Here is a 20,120-nt window from a genome sequence, read left to right on the forward strand (position 1 = left end):
TATAGGAGGATGACAACTTAGTCTCCAAGTCTTCAAGATTGATCCACACAGCATTAACCAATCAGATAATGTCACGTCAGCTCTGCCATGTCACTCAACCAATCAAAAAGCTCCAAAATAAGTCCATAATCTTTCCAAATATATTATTGCTGATTTTCCCAAGATTTTATCTGATTTTTCTCTTAATTTTCGGCCAAAATAATCTTGAGTGAAAATAGGAATGAATCGGGACTTGTTTTGGACCTTTTCTCCCTTAAATCTCTCCATGGCTTTATCCTTAACATCCTCCCCTTGATTTTCTCTTGATTTTCACATTAAAACTGCATATTTTATTCTCTAATTTCAGCCAACATATCTTGAGGGAATTAAGGAACGAATCTGGACTTGTTTTGAGCCTTTTCTTGTTGCACAATCCCTTGAAACTCTCCCTTGATATTCTCCTTGATTTTTCACGTTATCTTCATGATTTCCCATGCAAAAATCAGATTTAATCTCCCATAATATCTCCAAGCCATGTGGTCTCCTAATGCCTTCAGGTTTCCTAGCCTCATCAGGATTCCAGCGTTGACTGGGATTCCTAGTCGGACCAGGAATACTCTATTTCTTCATTTCAGCTCATTTCTGCATCTCTTTTGCCTTTAAGCTCATTTCTTCTCCATTTATTTGATGTACCTAGAAAATAGAAACTAAATTAAAATTTATTTATTTAAGGAAATAACTAAGTAAAATATGAGGAAATAATTATTAAAACGTTGCATAAAAATGCTCCTATCATAATCCGGGGTTTTTGCTCAATGTCCCCCCTTGTATTCGACAGTTTCATTAATCAAGGCTTGAGGGCAGCCGCACCGCCCTTTCTTAAAAAAAAAAAGAGATTAGAAGTCAAAATAAGTAGTTAAGGGTAAAAAAAGTAGTTAAGGGTAAAAAAAGTAAATTAACTTATGACATGTGGCAAGTGGAGAGCAGATTTTTCCTTATTTGTAAGATTTAGTCCTTATATGTTTAATTCAATCTTTAAAGGATGTATTTGTTAAGTCATGTTTTGTCAATAACTTATATGCAATTTGTTAATTAATTAAACCATATTCACATAGAAAAACCTCTTCTTTAATTTCTCTAAAAAAAATAGAGAGAGTTCTACAAGAGAGCTTCTCTACGCTGCGTTTGGATAAATAAATTCTTGAGAAATTTTAAAATGATGGAATCTACAACTTCATCAATTAAAATTTCATTAATTACAATTTCTATTGTTTGTTTGTATCTATTTAGAATTCGGAATGTGTAATAAATTTAAGAAAATTTTAAAAACGAAAAAGACATTGTTATGGAAACTAATAAAGTAATAAAAAGAAACGTTTGCAAGGAAATCCAAATGACACATATTTTGATGGAAATTGAAGTGAAGAAATTAGACAATCAATTCCTTCATTTCTTTTCACAGAGAAATTCATAATTTCTAAGTTTAGAATGCCAAACAAGGTTATTCATGTTTAGGAATTATGAATTCCTCATTTTCATTTAAATTTGTTTTTTTGTTCATTCAAACACACCTAGGGCTTTCTTTTTTCTTAGCATGCCTTTTTCTTGTCGTAAATGTTGATGAGGCCTTTGCCAGGTTGACGACATTGCTCTCCATTACTGAGAAGAGGAAGGGATATGTTACTTTGGGTGGGTGTGGCATCACTATGGTGATCCAAGATCATTATCTAGTGGGTCAACTGCTTTTGGCAAGGAAGAAGGTCGATCTCAAGGCTTTTATAGGCACTATTTCAACTGTTTTGAATCTCAAGAATAGGTTATCTATTCGTGATCATGGTGACCGGTATGTTTTCAAAATTTCGATTGAAAGAGAGGGATCAAATTGTTAATGACTGTCCTTGGTTCTATATCAAGTCTATTCTAACCTTATTTATTTTCAGCGGTCTTTTGGATACCTCCTAGGCTCTGATATCCTTGTCTCGGCGGAGATTTTCGGCCTTCTCTTGGTGCTGATGATAGAAGAAGTTGCTTTGATAGTTGGATCAACGCTTGGCTATGTCATTCAAGTGGATGAGGTCAGGATCCGTCGAGGAACGCAGGTTAGGGTTTACCTACACCACGATATTTTAACACCAGTGATGTAGGGGTATAGCCTTTTGAGTTCGAATTCTTTCCGGGAATATCAACCACTCTCCAATTTAAATATGATAAGTTAATGATTTTTTTTCCATGTTTGTGGCATGCTGAACACCCTTCCTTTGACTGCTTGGATCCTTCTTTCCCGAACAAGACTGACAGTGATAGTGCACCAAATCCTGCTGTAAACAATAACCCTAAAGTTAGGGTTATTGGGTTCTAATTTGTAGGTTTATAGTGTGTTGCTTATCAGTGATCATTCTCAAGGGGCTACTAAGTGGGTTAGTAATTATTTTTCCACTGGTGGCAACTTTTTTTTTTTTATATCGATGCTCTATACTTTGTCTAACTTTTGGGCACTCTCTTACTTTGGAGGCGACACGGTTTAGTCAGCTTCTCAGTCTTTTGAGGATAATGTAGGCAACCAGATGATTATTGACCCCGCTGAGCTTGCTCGATTTTCCAATGTGAAATATACGACAGAGACGACTTTGATAACCAATGTAAAGTAGTAAAAGCAGTTGATTCCAGTTATGTCAATGAGCTAGACTTTTAACCCTCCCTTGCCCTTGCTTCTAAGGAAAGGGGTATTGTTGTATTAAGAACAAGCCAAAAGAGGATAAGCTAGCCAACATGCCTAAAGTTCCTAGGAAACATAGGAAAAAGAAGTTGTTGTTGCAACGGGATGTGACTTTATTGTCTATTGAGGCTTTTGAGGAAGCCTCTTATGTTTAGAGTGGTCCGAGAGCTTATGAATAAATTATTTACATGAATGCTCCATAAAGCTAAGAATGAACAATTTCACTAAATCATATACCAAAATCAAAAGATTTAGAAGCAAGTACTTTGGGAATTCAATGTAGAGAAACTAACACTAGAAACTAAGAGATCGCTTTATTTGAAACGAATAAGAAGTATGTAGGGCTTTTTTTTTTTTGGAGAACAAAGTATGTAGGGCTTTAAATCTCACTAAAAGCATAAATAAGAATAAGGATAGAGATGGTGCCATGACCCGCCCCAGATTTTAACTTAAAATCCGAAGTGATCCTGCATGAACCACTTTTAGAAAATGTCACGCCCCTGATTTTTACGCAGATAAAAATCGATATATATAACCCCATAATTATATATGCGTGAACGTTCAGTCATCAATACAAATACCGGGAACATCTTTCCCTTAAGACAAGTACATACTGATGCCCTGAACCAATTCAAGTTAATATACACTCGCTCAACAGAGTTATATATTACATAAGCTTACGAATTAAATTGCCATCACAAAATAAAACGTAAATACTCCTCAGAGTTCACTACAAAGCGGAAGTCATAACAATGGCAAAGCCAATCAAATTTGCTTCCTACCAGTTCTGCTGCCAACAAGCTACCTCAGCTTCAGCCACGATTTCCCTGACCTGCAAGATTAACCCCTACACCGTTTGAATAGTGCACCGGGTTGTCACACAACAAACTCGGTAAGCTTTTGCAAGCCCGTATGAGTAACTCAAAACAACTCACACCAAATTACGGGATAAAAGCCCGCACAACTCACGCCAACACGAGGAACATCTTTCGACTCGCGAATAAGGAAAACATACCATGCTTCCCAAAACAATACTTTTTTCCAAAAAGGAAATCACAAAAGTCACACCGTGACAAAATCATATAAATTGTTAACCTAACAATTCAAATATGATTAATCGATCCAATCTGGATAAAACACATAAGCACATCAATCATACCTATCGTTAACCTAACAAATAGCATATGATTCTTAGTCCAACCTGGACAAAATACGTACCCAGGTGTCATAAGTAATCTACTTAGATCCATGAGGTACCATGGCAGACATACTAGCGCTCTAGCTTATCGTAACCACTCGCCCGGCTAATTGCGCGATTCCTTATTTCTTGCCTTGGTCACTATCAGCGACCTGTCACCATCTGTGACATATGGTCTTCAACCCCCATCTGGTCTCAGATCAACCATTAGTCACCATCTGCGACTTGTCACCATCTGTGACATATAGAATATGATTCACAAGTCCTCCCAGGACATTTAAAAGAAAGAATTCCTGAAACTCTCTTTTAAAAACACGTACTCATGAGCATCAGATAGCTCCCCGCTAACCCCATGATGCACCAACAACAACTCAGTCTAACCTAGACATATCAACACAGATTCACCACGAAGCCACCAATACATGAATACGTATTTATATATATATATATATATATCCCATAATATATATATGTACACACATAATCATTCACTCACAAATGCCACTAATACCATCTATAGTCACAGTTAATTCCATAACTCTAAGACAATATGGTAACTAGGCTCATAACACAGATAATCATTGGTCACCATCTGCAACCTATCACCGTCTGTGACTTTTGGTTTTCATACCCCGTCTGGTCTTAGAAGCAACCGTTGGTCACTATCTGCGACCCATGCTTTTCAGACCCCATCTGGTCTCAAGTCAACGTTAAGTAAGTCACACCTGACCTAAAAACGTTACGACTATCTAGTTCCGGCTTTCCCCATCCCTGCTCACCATCTGTGACCCTTGGTACAAAGACCAATACATTTAAAATGAGTCACGCTTGACTCCAAAATGTAACATCAACTCAATACTTTTCAAACAATAGAAAACATCTTTTTCCACAATATTGTTTCTATGAAAAGTCACATTCAACAATAATATGAACCCATCATGCATATTATTCATCACACATCATCCACAAGAATATATATATTTCACGTAAATATATATATACGTAGTCATTCGCTCAGGAATGCCTACTAATAGCAACTATAGTTTGCAGTTAAATAATTAACGCCAAAACAATAATGGTAATTCCGTTCATAATGAACCTTGTGAGATTACTCACCTCGAAACTCCCGCTGCGTCTTCAATACTGAACAAGGCAGCCACACCACAAAACAACCGTCCAAGGATACCTCGTCAAGCACCTAATCACATACGGTTTCAACTTAGCAACAATCCACAAACGATTTAAGTCTGAAACCCCTGTTTTGAACTACAATCCCCAAAGTGACGCCAATCGAGGCGAAACCACATCCGAGACCACCCAATGTCTCGGGAATACTTCTACGATCGATATGCCAAGACCACAAGTCGATCGGAAGCTCGAATCCTCACGGATCGAAACATCGAACGGTCCGAAACCGTAAAAATCACAACATGCTCATACGATCTCCAAAAATTACAAACAATATATCGAAATGCTCGTATCGACGAGTAGATCGAACTCAGAAACAGAAACTATCCCTGAGGTGGCCGGAAACCGCCGGAAAACACCACCACAGTGGCGGCACCGCCGCCAAACCAAACTCGGAATTTGACAAAACTCCCAACACCAAAGTTCTTCATCTCAACCCCAATTTCAACTTTCATAACTACAACAACGTCCAAATATGAACCAATCGATCAAATTTTACCTTAGAAGCCGACGGATCCGATGAACCCTAGTTTTGAATTCGCTCCAATTCGATCTCCACAAATGAAATCGATGCAAGCCAGCTTGGGGGAAATGATCTACGTCCCTTGAAGTGCAGAATCCCTTTTGGAACCACTGCCAAAGGTGGCCGGAGCTGGGAGAACGAAGATCGGCGAATAGAGGCGATTCCGACCTCTACTCGGGTTTTTCTCGACGTTGTAGCACGAGCTGCAGCTCGACCCACCCTCGATTGCTTCCACAGACGTGTAGAGGGCAGCAAGGCGAACACAACCCACCTTGGATCGAGTCCTATGGTGGCCGGAGGAAGAAGAACGAAGCCGGCGAAGTGGAGAGGAGAAACCGGGCTTGGGGGAGAAGAGGAAAACTCGGGTTTCCATTTTGGGAAATCTGGGCTTTTCTGCAATTTTCCCAAAAATTCGTCCTTTTATACAAAAATGGAAAGTTTTTCCGAAGCCCCTAACTTCTTCATACGAACTCCGATTTCCACGTTCCGCATGTCCACGAACTCGTATCGACGCGCTCTATAACTTTCGTGAAGGAAGTTTTAGAAGAATCTCAACGTATCAAAAGTCAACCTTAGCAACCCCCCCTAAAGTCATACTTTTCGAATAAAAATTCAACCGGAACACTTCCGCTCCATCCACGAGCCACGAAATCGTCCAATACCCACAATTTAAATTCCGGAAAATCCTCGGAAAGTAAATACGAATTTCCGGGGCATCACAGAAAAACTCTACTGAAAATTCGGTTGAACTTTCATTAAAAATGGGCAACCCAAACCTGTAGAAAATAATTTACAGTTCTAACCCATCAGTCCAAAATCAACTCCTGGAGCCTACCTGCTCCCCATAAATAAACCAACTCTACAACAAAAACAACACATACTCGAATATCCAAACTCCCAAATAATGATCACAATATCCTACATCCCAAGTCTACAACTTAAACAATACAAATCTTCATAATATCCCAAAGTCGGCTTGTAGACCCTTATTTAACAAACTTCAAATAAACAACATCTCATGGTCATTTGAGCAATATAAAGGAAATGTAAAGGAAATACAACAAGTAGGTTAATTGGTAACTTATAGATGAAAGATAGCAACAGTGGTGCTAAGCCTCGACCTATACTATTGTTGAACAGTTGATCTACAGACTGAGCATTTAAACTGAAGGGCCCATGGGAGAAGTATTTAAAACGTTAGCGTGAGTGGACAAAAATAAATATTTGCGATAACTGAAATGAAAGAATATTTTAATAATTTCCCACATTTTCCTTTTAAATCGTTGATGCATGCAACATTTATAAAACTCTTATTTGAAGAAAAATCTCGTAAAATCCGACAGGCCTCATTGGTTAAGTAGGTAAGTAAAACATGGGGAAGAAAGTACCAGACAATAAAAAGCCTCTTAGGCTCGTGCAATAGCCACCCAGGCTAAATACTCAACTCTACTCCCAAGTCCCAAAGTATTTTCCTGCCACTAAGGTAGGGCAGATTTGGGCTGCGGTGAGCCTGCCACAAAAGCAGGTTGTTCACCTCTCCACAAGGGAGGAGGAGAAATAAGTTAACTAGCAGTGAAATGATATAACCCAAGTATGGTGAAGAAAAATAATCTGAAATTCATCATAAAACATTTCCCAAAAATATCTCGCATAAATCAAGGAAATATCCAGCAACATGCCCCGCATGTCAAAGTATCAAGAACATCACAACTCGATCATAAATGAAGTTCAAATGCGAGATTTCAATAAATCATATATCAACATAGAAATCAAGTTCAAGCCATCCAATGGAAATCATAAGCCATAAATATAATTCAAATTTGAAAATCTTGACCAAAAATCAAATCATGGCAATATTCGTAAGTCATTGTCAATTCCAAATCCAAAATACCAAGAGATAATTAAAGCATTCATTTAGACAACGATAGTTGCATGCATATCCTTAAAAAAAAAAAAAAGAGTTCATTCACAGTATACAGCTAAGTCTGCCGTCGACTAGAACTCTCCTCAAGTGGGGCTTCTTACGCCCTGTACAAAATAGCCCTCATGAACAAGCAAACCAAAGCACAAAATTTTAATTTATGTTAATTAAAAACTGAACTCTAAATGACAACCCTTGAAATCTAAAATCTCCAATTCTCCTCATATTATTCAACCCAAACTTCACCACTAACATCGTCTCATCAATTTAAATGTTCTAGAAAAGAACTAAAGGAAATCCAACGGTAGGATTTCTGTATATCGACCTCTGAAAACCCAAACTTCGAAATTCTTCGATCCATATCAAACCTTCCCTAATTATCTCAACTTTCTACCCACAAGATTAACTCAACAAGCTCTACTTAACTAGCTCAACACCCTCCCAAAACACGAAGGCACGACCCCCACACGCCGCTCCTCCAACCACCTCATTTTGGCCCAAGGCTTACATCATAACAACATTCCTAACTAGCTCATTTTGCCAAAATTTATCTCGCAAGAAAATAAAGCTTAAATTCTTCAAGAGAAAAATTAAGCAACCGTCCCCAAACTATTGTGCCAAGGCCAATTTGATACTCAAACTCTCAAACGTACCAATGTGAAACCCAACGTCTTATATTAATATCAACAAGGTGCCTCCGTCTAATGTCGTGACGGCTCCGTCAAACTGATGACGTGGCAAGCACGTGTTACGCACGTTATATTTTTATCAAGGGCAAAATTGTCTTTCTCTACTAATTAATTATATAAAAAAAAAAAACAATAGCAGATCAAATTCTCTCTCTCTCTCTCTTGCTTTTCCTCCCTCCTTTCCCAATCTGATCCTCTCCCCTTTCTATCAATCTATGTCTTGTTCTTCCAATAAAATGAAATTGTTGTTTATTTTCTGGGAATGAATTTGTGGCTTTATTTTCTGATGAGGTGTTGTGTGAAGCAGCTTTGAGACTTCCAGTTTTGGAGGAACTTGACATTTCGATGTGCAAATTCTCCAGTAAAGCTCTACAAGTAGTTGGGCGCTGCTTCCCTCTTTTGAAATCATTCAAATTTAACAACCCGAATGGAAGACTTCCTTTCAGGCAGTATTATAGCAATAAGGATGCAGTTGCTATATCAGGAACCATGCATGGTTTACTCCACCTTGAGATCCGTAGGAATAAGCTGACTTGCAATGGCTTGGCTAAAATTCTTGATTGTTGTCCTCAACTCAAGATCCTTGATTTGCGCAAGTATAAAAACCTGAAACATATAACCCCAGATTTGGAAATAAGATGTGTTGAAAGAATTAAGAAGTTGTGGCTCCGCGGCCTGATCGATCCCTCTAGTATATCAGACTTGAATTTGGTGGGCAAACCATGTTATTAATTGTCTTTTTTATTTTATTTATTTATTTTTTATGTTCTCTGTCAATGGTTTTCTTTCTCATGTTACCATGAGTCTTTTTGGTCATGACCTTTGCTGCAGAGTCTTTGTTGTTATTACCATTAGACTGAAAGGTAGATCAATAATAAACCCAAATTTCATAACTAAAGGTTACTAGTCTGGATTGTCATTCATAGATCGGTACCGATCAATCTACCAATTTTGAGATTCTCGCTTCGTCTCATGTACTTTTACTTGTTTGCCTCAAGGAAAAATGGTCTGACATTAGGTTTTTGTTTGCAATGCATTTTCTGTTGCAGATTTGATTTTGGCATTTGTAGATATGTTATTTGGCCTTTGGTTTTGTGCACTAGATCTGAGTTCACTAGCTTTTGTGGAGTGTTCAAGTGACCTCCATTTCTCTCGGCTCAATTCCCTCCTTTAAACATTAGATTTTGTTGTTTCAATGTACAGTAACTAGGTTGTTGTGTTGTCCAATTGGATTTGTATAGTTAACAGTTGAACCCAAGAACTCATTGCTTCTTCTTGATCTTCGAAACGAGCTGCCGTAGTTTCCTTTTGCATTTAAAGATCGAATTATAGTGGGTTTGGTTGAGGTGGAGCTGTAGAGGTGTTCATCAATGGCAAAATTGGATGAGAAATGAGGAAGAAGGAGAATATGCCACGAGGGTTTCGATCTTGTTGCGGCTTCTACACCTCAAATCTTGCAACACCACCACCAAGGATCGAACGAGGATGAAAAGACAAATCAAATGGGACTGGTGCGGTGCTAATTGATGGCTGGATGGTGGAGAACCCGCTGGGTTTGTGATCTGGCTTGGTCGGGTCGGCTGGAGAGAAAAATTAGGGTTTCTGATTTAGGCCGAGGTGAAAAATGACTTACCATTTTCAGTAAGTTCCTATTTATACTCCTTTTTGAAAACGGTAAATTTAGTTTTCTGACCATAACTTTCGCGTACGAACTCCGCTTTGGGCGTGTTATGTGTCTATAGAGTCAGTTTAACGTCTCATACGACTCTCAACAAGAAAATTTCCCAATATGGTTATCCTATAAAAAGTCAAATCTTTGGGCCCCTTAATCGTTAAAATAAATTTCGAGGAAAATAAAACTTAAAGTAAAAGACTTGAATATAATAATTAAGGAGGTGAACTAGATACGGGGCGTATCAAATAGATCAAGGCATAATTGACTTCTTTAGTGGCAAACTGTTAATTGATTGCATTCTCGGAAAGGTTTATGTTCCTTGGCGTATCAAGATCTTGGTGGAAGATATCGAAAGGATTGCAGCCTCTTTTGCTTTTATCAGATTTAGGTATATCTTTCTTGAGGCTAATTTCGTAACTGATAAGTTAGCTGCTTTTGATCTCAAAGATAGGGACTCTGCTATTTAGCGTAGCTGTCTTACCCTTTTTGTGTTTCCAACATTCCATTTGAATTAGCTGGAAGGGGGTATTTGTAGAGGATTTTTGGTAGGGTTCTTGAACCAAAGCACCAAAATTGGCCAAAATTATCCCACTTATCCCACTAACAGATTTTTATTCCCACTAACCCAATTTAAAATGAAATGACAACTTTGCCCTTAACTTAATTACGAAATCACAGCCACTACCACTTATATATCTCTCTCTCTCATCCCGCTGGCTGGAGTCGATCTCTCTCTCTCTCTCTCTGAGCATGCATCAGTCGACACAAACCTAGCTAGCTAGCTCTCAACATACAAATCAAAAAGACTATCTTCCTTCCTTCTTCGATCTTTTGCAGAGTAGCACAACAACCGCATTGAAATCGGCGATCATTAGGCGAGTAGTTGACGTCATAGCAGCAGAAGTAGGCTTCCGACAATGGTGTCTGATCAGATTTTCAGTCACCGCGCTCTCTACTTGTGAAACTCCGTCGTTGGACATCGATCCCTCTAAGCTCAAGGTCAGTATTCTATTCTGTCCTCATCATCGTTGAGTTCGGCTTCGCGATGGCGATAATAGTGTTGCAGAGCTCCATGACTTTGGTCTTTAGGACGGTTGTTGAGGGACGGCTTGAAGTTCGCGAGCTCCTTGAGGTTTGTGCCTGGAAGGGTTTCTCAAAAGTTTGTCCAAGTTGATGGGCTCGATGGGTTTTGGATCTTGGGCACCATAATGTATTTAATTTTGGTTTTAATTTTGGCTTGGTTACTGGTGGTATAGTATTTGCTGCAATTTTGAGTTTAATCTTGAGCTTTCAGTTATTTTTGCCATTTATGTGTAAGCATCTTTATAAATTGGAGGTAGTGTTCTAATTTGGAGTTTAATTAACTCTCAATAAAAAATTTAATAGAGGACAGTAAAGGGCTATTGGAGGGCAATAGAGGTCTGTTAAAGGTTTATTGGGGGGCAATAGACGTGTATTGGGGGGCAATACATGTTATGAATTTATGTAATCTCTTCGTTTTTTTCCTTAATCAAAGTTTTATTGGTCTAATTTTACGGAGATTAGTTCTAATTCCGGCGACCGAAAGTTCTATTGGGGGGCAATAGACGTCTATTGGGGAGCAATAGAGATTTATTGCCCCTCTATTGGTGGGCAATTGACGTCTATTTAGGGGCAATTGACGTCTATTTGGGGGCAATAAATCTTTACGGCGACCTATGAGATCTTTGACGACCTCTTTGGAGACCTCAGGCGAGGTTTTCAGAGAAGTTCGGTGGGCGGCGGTTGGTGACAGGATCTCGCGCGACCGGTGACCGGATTCCAGCGAAAGTTGGTTGGAATCCGGCGACCGGTGACCGGGCTCTAGCGAAGTCTCCTATGGTTTCTCTCTCTTTCATTCATTCTCTGTCTCTCTCTCTCTCTCTAAGTAACAAAGGGATGAGGGTATAATAGTCTAAAAAATAAACAAAAAACAAAAACAAAAAACTTAATGGGGTATTAGGGAAGACTTCCTTAGAGTGTTTTGGGTAAGGGGAAATTTAAAAAATTTAATGGGCTAAGTGAAAAAAAATCTCTAAAAATGGGGTAAATGGACAAAATCCCTTTTTGTTAGGGTTATATTTGTGTTTCTATTTTTCTTCAATTATCACAAAAAAAAAAAAACAAACAAACTTTGTAAAATTGAAACTGTTTGGCAATGTTCCATTTAATAGGCAAAAAAACTGGTTTTGCTTTCTGGAACGCGCCTCACGCGCCTTCCCCAAAACCCATCTGCTACTCATCTTCTTCCCCGATTGGCCTGTCAACTCTAAATCTCTCCGCCTTCTCCGGCTACCTGAGCTTCTCTGGTGGCTACCCCAGCGTTCGTGTTCTCCGCCCTTCCACCGGGAAGCGGCGGAGATAGGGCTCCGATGTTGATTCAACGCAAACGTGTGAAGAATGGCGATGATATCAGCTCCGATCTGGAATCTCTTCGCATGGAAGACTTGGACTCCTCGGTTCGAACCTCACCTTGCCTTCAACCTCAGATGACCTATGCCAGTACTCTTAAGAATCCGGTTGACCATTTCAGACAAACCATGGTGGAAGACTTTGAGTTTACTGATGAGGATTGCTCTTATTCCCAGGGTATTCATGGCCTGAATGTTTCATTCTCTGAAAAGATGCACAACAAACTGGATTATGATTGGCGATGTGCTGTTGTGGTCAAGCTCATGGGTAAGCCAAATTCAACTAATACCTTTGATTTCATGTTGAGGGGTCTTAAGAGAAAATGGCAGGTTAAAGGGGGCTGGCAATTAATTGACCTCCCCAATGATTTTTTCATTGTGAAATTTACTCTTGAGGAAGACATGAATTATGCTTTGTGTGGTGGTCCTTGGATTCTTGCGGGCCAAACTTTGATTGTGAAAAAATGGAGACCAGATTTTGATCCCATGACTGAACAAATTGGCAAAATGGCCTTATGGGTTAGAATTTTTGGATTGCCTGTGAAATATTTCAAGGAGTTTACTGTTGCGAAAATTGGAAAAATCCTTGGAGATGTTGAAAGTTGATAAGCTTACTGTTGGGCAATCTAGCTAGGGGCAAGTTTGCTAGAGTTTGCATTGAGGTTGACCTTAGTAAACCGTTGAGGCCTTATGTTGAAGTTGAATCTTCTGCTTTTCAAGTGGTTTATGAAGGAATATCTCTTATCTGCTTTGAATGTGGCTGTTTTGGGCACCCTAAAGACAAATGTCCTACTCTGAAAGTTGATGCTAATAAAACCTTTGTTGATGAAAGCACCAAGACTCCTGCTCCTAGCTGTGATGTTGCTGATAACTCTGATGTGAATATGTCGCATGAATTACCTGTTAATCCCTTGATCCTGATGCTATGCTAAAAGATGACATGGGTCCGTGGATGCTCATGAGTTATAGAAACAAAAAGAAGAGCAATGATTCTGGTGGCAACAAAAAGAGCAGTAACTCTAGCTCTAGATTCTTTGTGCTGCAAGATGAGAGTGAGCCTAATTTGCCTACTAAGACCATGAATGAAAACTCTGTTGATACAGCTCAGCCGATTGTGAGACTTTGGCAAAGCTTCCAAGAGAAAAAGAAACAAGCCCCAGTGTCCACCAAAGCTAAAAATGCTAGCACTTCTAAAGCCCCTATGAAGAGCACTGCTACTGATGGCATTACTTCACCTCCCAAAGATGGTCCAAAGTTCACTGACATATCTAGCTTCAAATTCATGGGGAACTCCAGAGTTCCTATGAAGGATGTTTCTAACCTTGAAAGCTGAAGTGGATCCAAACTTGAAGTGGTCTACCAAAGGAAAACTAAAAGCCACACTTCCTCTACCACCAAATAGCAGAACCACATCTTCAAGAGGCTCTCCTTTGAAAACATGGGTTCCACTGCTCCAGGTGATGGCATATCTGCCATTTTTGGTCATTGCCCTCCTGAGGAGCTTGCGACTAACATGGTTGCTGCTTCCTCATCATCCCAAGACTCTGCCACCTTTGTTGAAAAGACTTTTGCTAATAACAGCAAGCTGACAGCTGATGACAACCTACCTTCTCATGATGGGGAGGGTATGGTTGATGCTTAACTTGGGTTCCTACCCTCTCTTTCATTGCCTCTCAATGATTAAGATCTTATTTTGGAATGCAAGGGGTGCTGGAAGTGAAAATTTCAGGTCTGCTGTTGCAGATCTTGTTAAGATTAATTCTATTGACGTTTTGGCTTTATGTGAACCTCGTGTGCAGTTCCATAAAGCTAGGGACTCTCTTAGAAAACTGGGATTCTCCGATTTTAGAGTTGTTGAGGCTGCTGGGTTCTCTGGTGGCATTTGGCTTCTTTGGAATAGTTCCAGAACCCAGATTGAATTCATTGATGATAATTTTCAATTGATTTATGTTAAAGTTACCCTTCCTGGAAATTCTCCTTGGATGCTTACTGTGATCTATGCTAGTCCTAACCACACCTCAAGAGCTTCCCTCTGGAGTTATTTGGATAACCTTAAAGCTTCTACTAATCTTCCTGCTTTGTTTATTGGTGATTTTAATGAGCTTGTTTCGGATGCTGACAAAAGTAGTGGCTCTCTAACTGGACGATTTGGTGGTCTTAGGAGTTGGATTAATCAGAATGCTCTAATTGACATGGGGTTCAAGGGCTCATGTTACACTTGGAGTAATAATTCTGTAAAGGAAAGACTTGATAGGGGCTTTTGTTGCTGTGAGTGGAGATCCATGTTTGCTGAAGCTTTTATTCAACACTTGCCCAAGACAAGATCGGATCATTGTCCCATTCTTATGTAGTCCTTTTCCAACATTCGCATTAGTAGAAAAGCTATGCCCTTCAGATTTCAGGCCATGTGGTTTTCTCACCCTAATTATTCCAAATTTGTATCCTCTACTTGGAATACTTTATCTGGTGATTTTTCCTCTAAAACTAATGCTCTCTCTGTTGCTCTAGCTCATTGGAACAAAGATGTTTTTGGCCATCTCTTCCAAAGGAAAAGAAGGTTACTGGCTAGGATTGGTGGTATTCAAAAGGCAAGAGACAGGTATGAGAATCATTCTCTCATTAATTTGGAGGCTGGACTCATTCAAGATTATGAAAATATTAGAGATCAAGAGAATCTTTTTTGGAGGCAAAAGTCTAGAGACAAGTGGCTGCTTGATGGTGACAGGAATACCAGGTTCTTTCATTTGACCACCCTCATTAGAAGAAAGAAAAATAAGATTGAAGGTCTTTTTGATTCTCATGGTGCCTGGTTCACTGATTCTGAGAGCATGAAGAACATCTCTGTTGATTTTTTCACTGATCTATTTTCTTTGCATAATCCTGAAGATATGATAGCGCTCAAAGTAAGCGCGTAATTCAACCCTGAAAAATGTCATCGTTAGTATATGGTAAATAGGGATCGTTCTAACCGGGGATTGAGGGTACACCTGTAATTGTAAAAACAAATAAAGAATTAATAAAAGTAAAAAGTATTATTTACAAAAATAAAACAAATTAAGAAAAGAAATATATACAAGTAAACACAAATAAGGGGGTCTTAGGAATATAAAATTAATAAATAAAATAAAGAAAATGTAAAAACATATATACAAGGGTGGAACGCAAGGAATAAAGATCAAAACCACAATCATATGCATGAAATCCAATTAGAATTCCTACAGTTGATTAACTATGTCATAATGACTATGTGAAACGTTAGAAAGCAAACGATTTCCCATTTTTTACTCTCCTTGAATATTTAATATAAGTAAAAGCACCTAAATTAAACCTATTGAACATGCAATCATAGTCTAGAAAGCTAGCTACTCAAGAACATATTCAATGCATGAAGAACAAAGAAAGGATGTCAACCAAAGTGCACAACCTAGTATGAAAAAGTTCATCTATTTGCAATCCTCCTTAATTGATTTCGACTTTTGTCCAAAGCCTTTACTACTTAAATCTAGCTCCAATTACATGCATATATCCTAAGTTGGCCACCAAAGAACACATACATATAAAAGTTTTCTATAATCCAAAATCAATTAAGCAATCTCACATAAGCAACATAAAAATCAACAAATAAAGAAATTGCAACTTTATTTCAAAACATATAAATGAGCTTTAAACTTTGCCCTTAACGTCATGTTAACTAGAATTCATAACTCTACGAATTAAACAAAGGAAAAGAAAAGAAAGTTTGAAATACACCATGAAAGATGGATGACAAGCCTTGAGACGAAGAACTTGAAGATCCTTGAAAGCAAACAATCTTCTAGGGACGACACAAGGGTGGATGGCGGATAGGATCTTGATGTATTGCAGGACTTCTTCTCCTCCTTGGTTGAGACGCAGAGCTTATGAAGACTAGAGAATGGAGAGAATTTTTCTGATGTTTAGAATTGTGTGAGAAGTGGTGTGTTGGTTTGGTGTGTTGTGGTGTGTGAATGATGCTCCTATTTATAGGAGGATGGCAACTTAATCTCCAAGTCTTCAAGATTGATCCACACAGCATTAACCAATCACAGAATGCCATATCAGCTCTGTTGAGTCATCCAACCAATCAAAAGCCTCCAAAATAAGTCCATAATCCTTCAAAATATATTATTGCTGATTTTCCCAAGATTTTATCTGATTTTTCTCTTAATTTTCGCCCAAAATACTCTTGAGTGAAAATAGGAATGAATCTGGATTTGTTTTGGACCTCTTCTCCCTTAAATCTCTCCATGGCGTCATTATTGACAAGACCCGCCCCGGATTTCACCCTGAAATCCGAAGAGGCCCTGCGGGGCCCACCTTAGAAGAAATTCTACCAAAAATTTGACAGAACTTCCCCTAAAAATGGACAACCCAAAACCTGTAGAAAAACATTTACACTTCTAAATCATCCATCCTTATTCTCCTGGAGCCACCCTGCTCCCTATATCACAACATCTCCCATTTCACAAACAATTCTGATACTTAAGAATATTAATCTCATAGGTTATCAGAGCAATCTAATGTAGGCGTACAAGAGAATAGAAACAAGATAAATGACTGATGCTTTTATAATGCGGAAGCTATGACAGCTATGCCTCAATGTGATGACCTGGATTTCTGTTATTTAATTTTGGTAATTAATAATGGGCCAGTTGTGCGAATAATTATTATTGTGCTTTATTCGTAGATCGTATGTGAAGTGGAATGGTTTTCGTACGTATAAATATTTGAATTTCACAGTTTAGGAGGTCGTGTGAAGTTTGACTTTTTATATGTTGGGATTCTCGGAAAACTTCCTTCACGAAAGTTGTAGAGCGCGTCGATACGAGTTCGTGGACATGCGGAATGTGGGAATCGGAGTTCGTATGAGGAAGTTATGGCTATCGGAAGAAGTTTCCGTTTTAGTATAAATATGGAAAATCTGAAATTTTATTTCATTTTTCCCTTTCCTTTTCCGGAAACCCTTCTCCTCTCTCTCTCTTCTCTCTCGGTCGACCCCTTCAGAAACGAAAATCTTCGACTGACCCGACCCGGACCCGGCCGACCCGACCCGACTTTTCCGGCGGACTGCGGCGGTCTCCGGCGACGAAACTTTCCAGACAGGTTCGCCTCCTTGCTCCGGTCGTCTCTGTGGTGGCCTCTATCGACGATTCTCCTCCACGGCGGCGCTGCAAGGCGGTGCAGTTCGTGGTTTTTCAACCCGACCGGAAAACGCAACTCCGACGTCGGCGGCGCTTCAACCTTGGCCTGGGGAGTTCGCAGCAGCCTCCTTGTGCGAGCTGTGGTGGTTGTTTGGAAGGATACACGTGAAAACTCGATCAACTCAGTTGGGATTACTGTTCACGGCTTGTGAGGTAGTTTTCGATCCCTTATGGTTGTTTTCTGACTTCGAGCTAGTTATGTGTTGGCACAAGCATGCTTAGATGAAGCTTTTTGATGTTGGGAGTTTTGTGAAATATTGAGTTTTGGTCGGCGGCGGTGCGCCTCCGTCTGTGGCGGCGTTCCGGCGGTGTTCCGTCCATGTATGAGACAGTTTCTGGTATTATATGTCTTCTACTCGTTGATACGAGCGTTTCGATATATAATATGCAAGTTTTGGAGTTCGAATGAAATTGTTATGATTTTTATCGTTTCATATCGATGAATTTATTCGATCCGTGAGGATTTGAGTATCCGATCGACTTGTGGTTTGGACACATCGATCATGGAAGTGTTCCGGTGACCTTGGGAGGTCTCGGATGTGGTTTTGCCTCGATTGGCGCCACTTTGGGGATTTTAGTCCAAAACAGGGGTTTCGGATTTAAATCAAATGTGAATCGTTACTAAGTGGATACCGTTGTGATTAGGTACTTGACGAAGTATTTGGACGGTTAATTGGCGGATTGACCGTTTTGTTCTTGGTTGAAGACGCAGCGGGAATTCAAGGTGAGTAAATCTCACAAGGATCTTTATGAACAGAAGTACCATTATTGTTTTGGCGTTAATTATTTAACTGCAAACTATAGTTGGTATTAGTAGGCATTCCTGAGCGAATGACTACGTATATATATATTTACGTGAAATATATATATTCATGTGGATGGTATTTGATGAATAATATGCATGATGATGCTTATATTATTGTTGAATATGATTTTTCATGGAAACAATATTGTGGAAAAAGATGTTTTCTATTGTTGAAATGTATTGATGTTTGATGTTACATTTTTGAGTCAAGCGTGACTCATTTAAATGTATTGGTCTTTGTACCAAGAGTTACAGATGGTGAGCAGGGATAAGGAAAGCCGAGATTAGATGTTAGTAACGTTTTAGGTCAGGTGTGACTTACTTAACGTTCGACTTTGAGACCGGACAGGGTCTGAAGGTCATAGGTCGCAGATGGTGACAGGTTGCAGATGGCGACCTTGATGTTTGATTTCACGATCAGACGGGGTCTGAAATCATATGTCACAGATGGTGACAGGTCGCAGATGGTGACCAAGGCAGGAAGTTGGTAATCACGTCCTTGGTAGGACGAGTGATTACGATTTCAATAGAGCTCTAGTCTGTCTGTCATGATAGCTTATGGGAGTAACGGTCGAGGTTGCTTGAGACTCATAGGTATGCAGCTTAAAGGAGAGTTCTGATGGCATTCTTCTTTAATTGTCTAGATGAGACGTGAATTGCTACTTGATGGTTAAGTTAGCAAATAGGGCATGGTCATAGTGGTGACTCATGTTGTCCTTTCTATGGAAAGGATATGGAATGTTAGAAGGAAATCATGGTGGCATGTTCCTTAAGTAGATTGACGTGAGTTGTTGATTGATGTTCATGAGTTACTCATACGAGCTTGAAGAAGCTTACCGGGTTTGTTGTTTGGCAACCCCGGTGCACCATTCTATGGTGTAGGGGCTAATCCTGCAGGTCAGGAAAATCGTGGCTGAAGCTGAAGGAGCTTGTTGGCAGCAGAACGGGTAGGAAGCAATTTTTGTTGGCTTTGCCAATATATGACTTCCGCTATGCAGTAAGCTCTGAGGAGCATTTACGTTTTATTTTGTGATGACAATTTGAATTCGTAAATTTTTGTAATATATAACTCTGTGGAGCGAGTGTATATTAACTTGGATGGTTCAGTGTATCAGTAAGTACTTGTTTTAAGGGAAAGATGTTCCAGGTATTTGTATTGATGACTGAACATTCACGCATGTATAATTATGGGATTATATATATCGATTTTTATTGTTGTTAAAAATCAGGGGCGTGACAGATTGGTATCAGAGCGTAAGGTACATATTTGGTGACAGTCAATACTCCTCGAGTGATGGCCCGTCTGCAGCGGATCCCCATCGGATGCTCTTCGGTATTGATATAGTCATTGGGTATGTAGTGAGCGTTAGGATGTGAGTCGTCAGGGTAGTGTTGGCTCAGTGGATGAAGGTTAGGAGCTAGATGTAGCTTCTATGAGTTAAAGACTTTTGAGGAATGATGACCTTTAGTTTTAACTCAAGATTGACGTAGGGGATGGAATTGTATCCTCTGACGTAGTATCGTGGTTGATTGAGTCATAGCGTTGACTTATACTTGTGTTTGAGGGTCATACAGGTATTAACCACATGTTGCTATGCTCCTTAGGTGATGGATTCTCAAGGAGGCAGAGCTAGGGGTCGCGGTAGACCCAGAGGCAGGGGTAGAGCCCGAGGTAGGGGCAGGATTCCTCCTCCTGTTGAAGAGGTATTCGATAATGACGTTGAGGCATCGAATGTTGAGCTGCCTGTTCCACCTGTTGTGGAGGCCGCAAATGTTGT

General features: G+C 39.5%; 1 protein-coding gene across 1 annotated transcript; it reads left to right on the top strand.

Annotated features, from left to right (window-relative positions):
- The first annotated feature begins 13,756 nt into the window (after positions 1-13,756).
- On the top strand, positions 13,757-15,233 carry LOC133711562 (uncharacterized). Its single transcript, XM_062137666.1, has 3 exons — positions 13,757-13,943; positions 14,062-14,586; positions 14,827-15,233. The coding sequence occupies exons 1-3, from the start codon at positions 13,757-13,759 to the stop codon at positions 15,231-15,233; spliced, it is 1,119 nt and encodes a 372-aa protein (XP_061993650.1).
- Positions 15,234-20,120: the final 4,887 nt, after the last annotated feature.

This window comes from Rosa rugosa, chromosome 5, assembly GCF_958449725.1.
Source record: "Rosa rugosa chromosome 5, drRosRugo1.1, whole genome shotgun sequence".
NCBI lineage: Eukaryota > Viridiplantae > Streptophyta > Magnoliopsida > Rosales > Rosaceae > Rosa > Rosa rugosa.

Excerpts from the sequence above, each read along its gene's own strand:
- LOC133711562 (XM_062137666.1), top strand. The coding sequence starts at position 13,757 with ATGGGTTCCACTGCTCCAGGTGATGGCATATCTGCCATTTTTGGTCAT. Across the intron at positions 13,944-14,061 it reads ACCTTCTCATGATGGGGAGG|ATCTTGTTAAGATTAATTCT; the intron begins GTATGGTTGATG and ends CTGCTGTTGCAG. Across the intron at positions 14,587-14,826 it reads TGATAGGGGCTTTTGTTGCT|CTCATTGGAACAAAGATGTT; the intron begins GTGAGTGGAGAT and ends CTGTTGCTCTAG.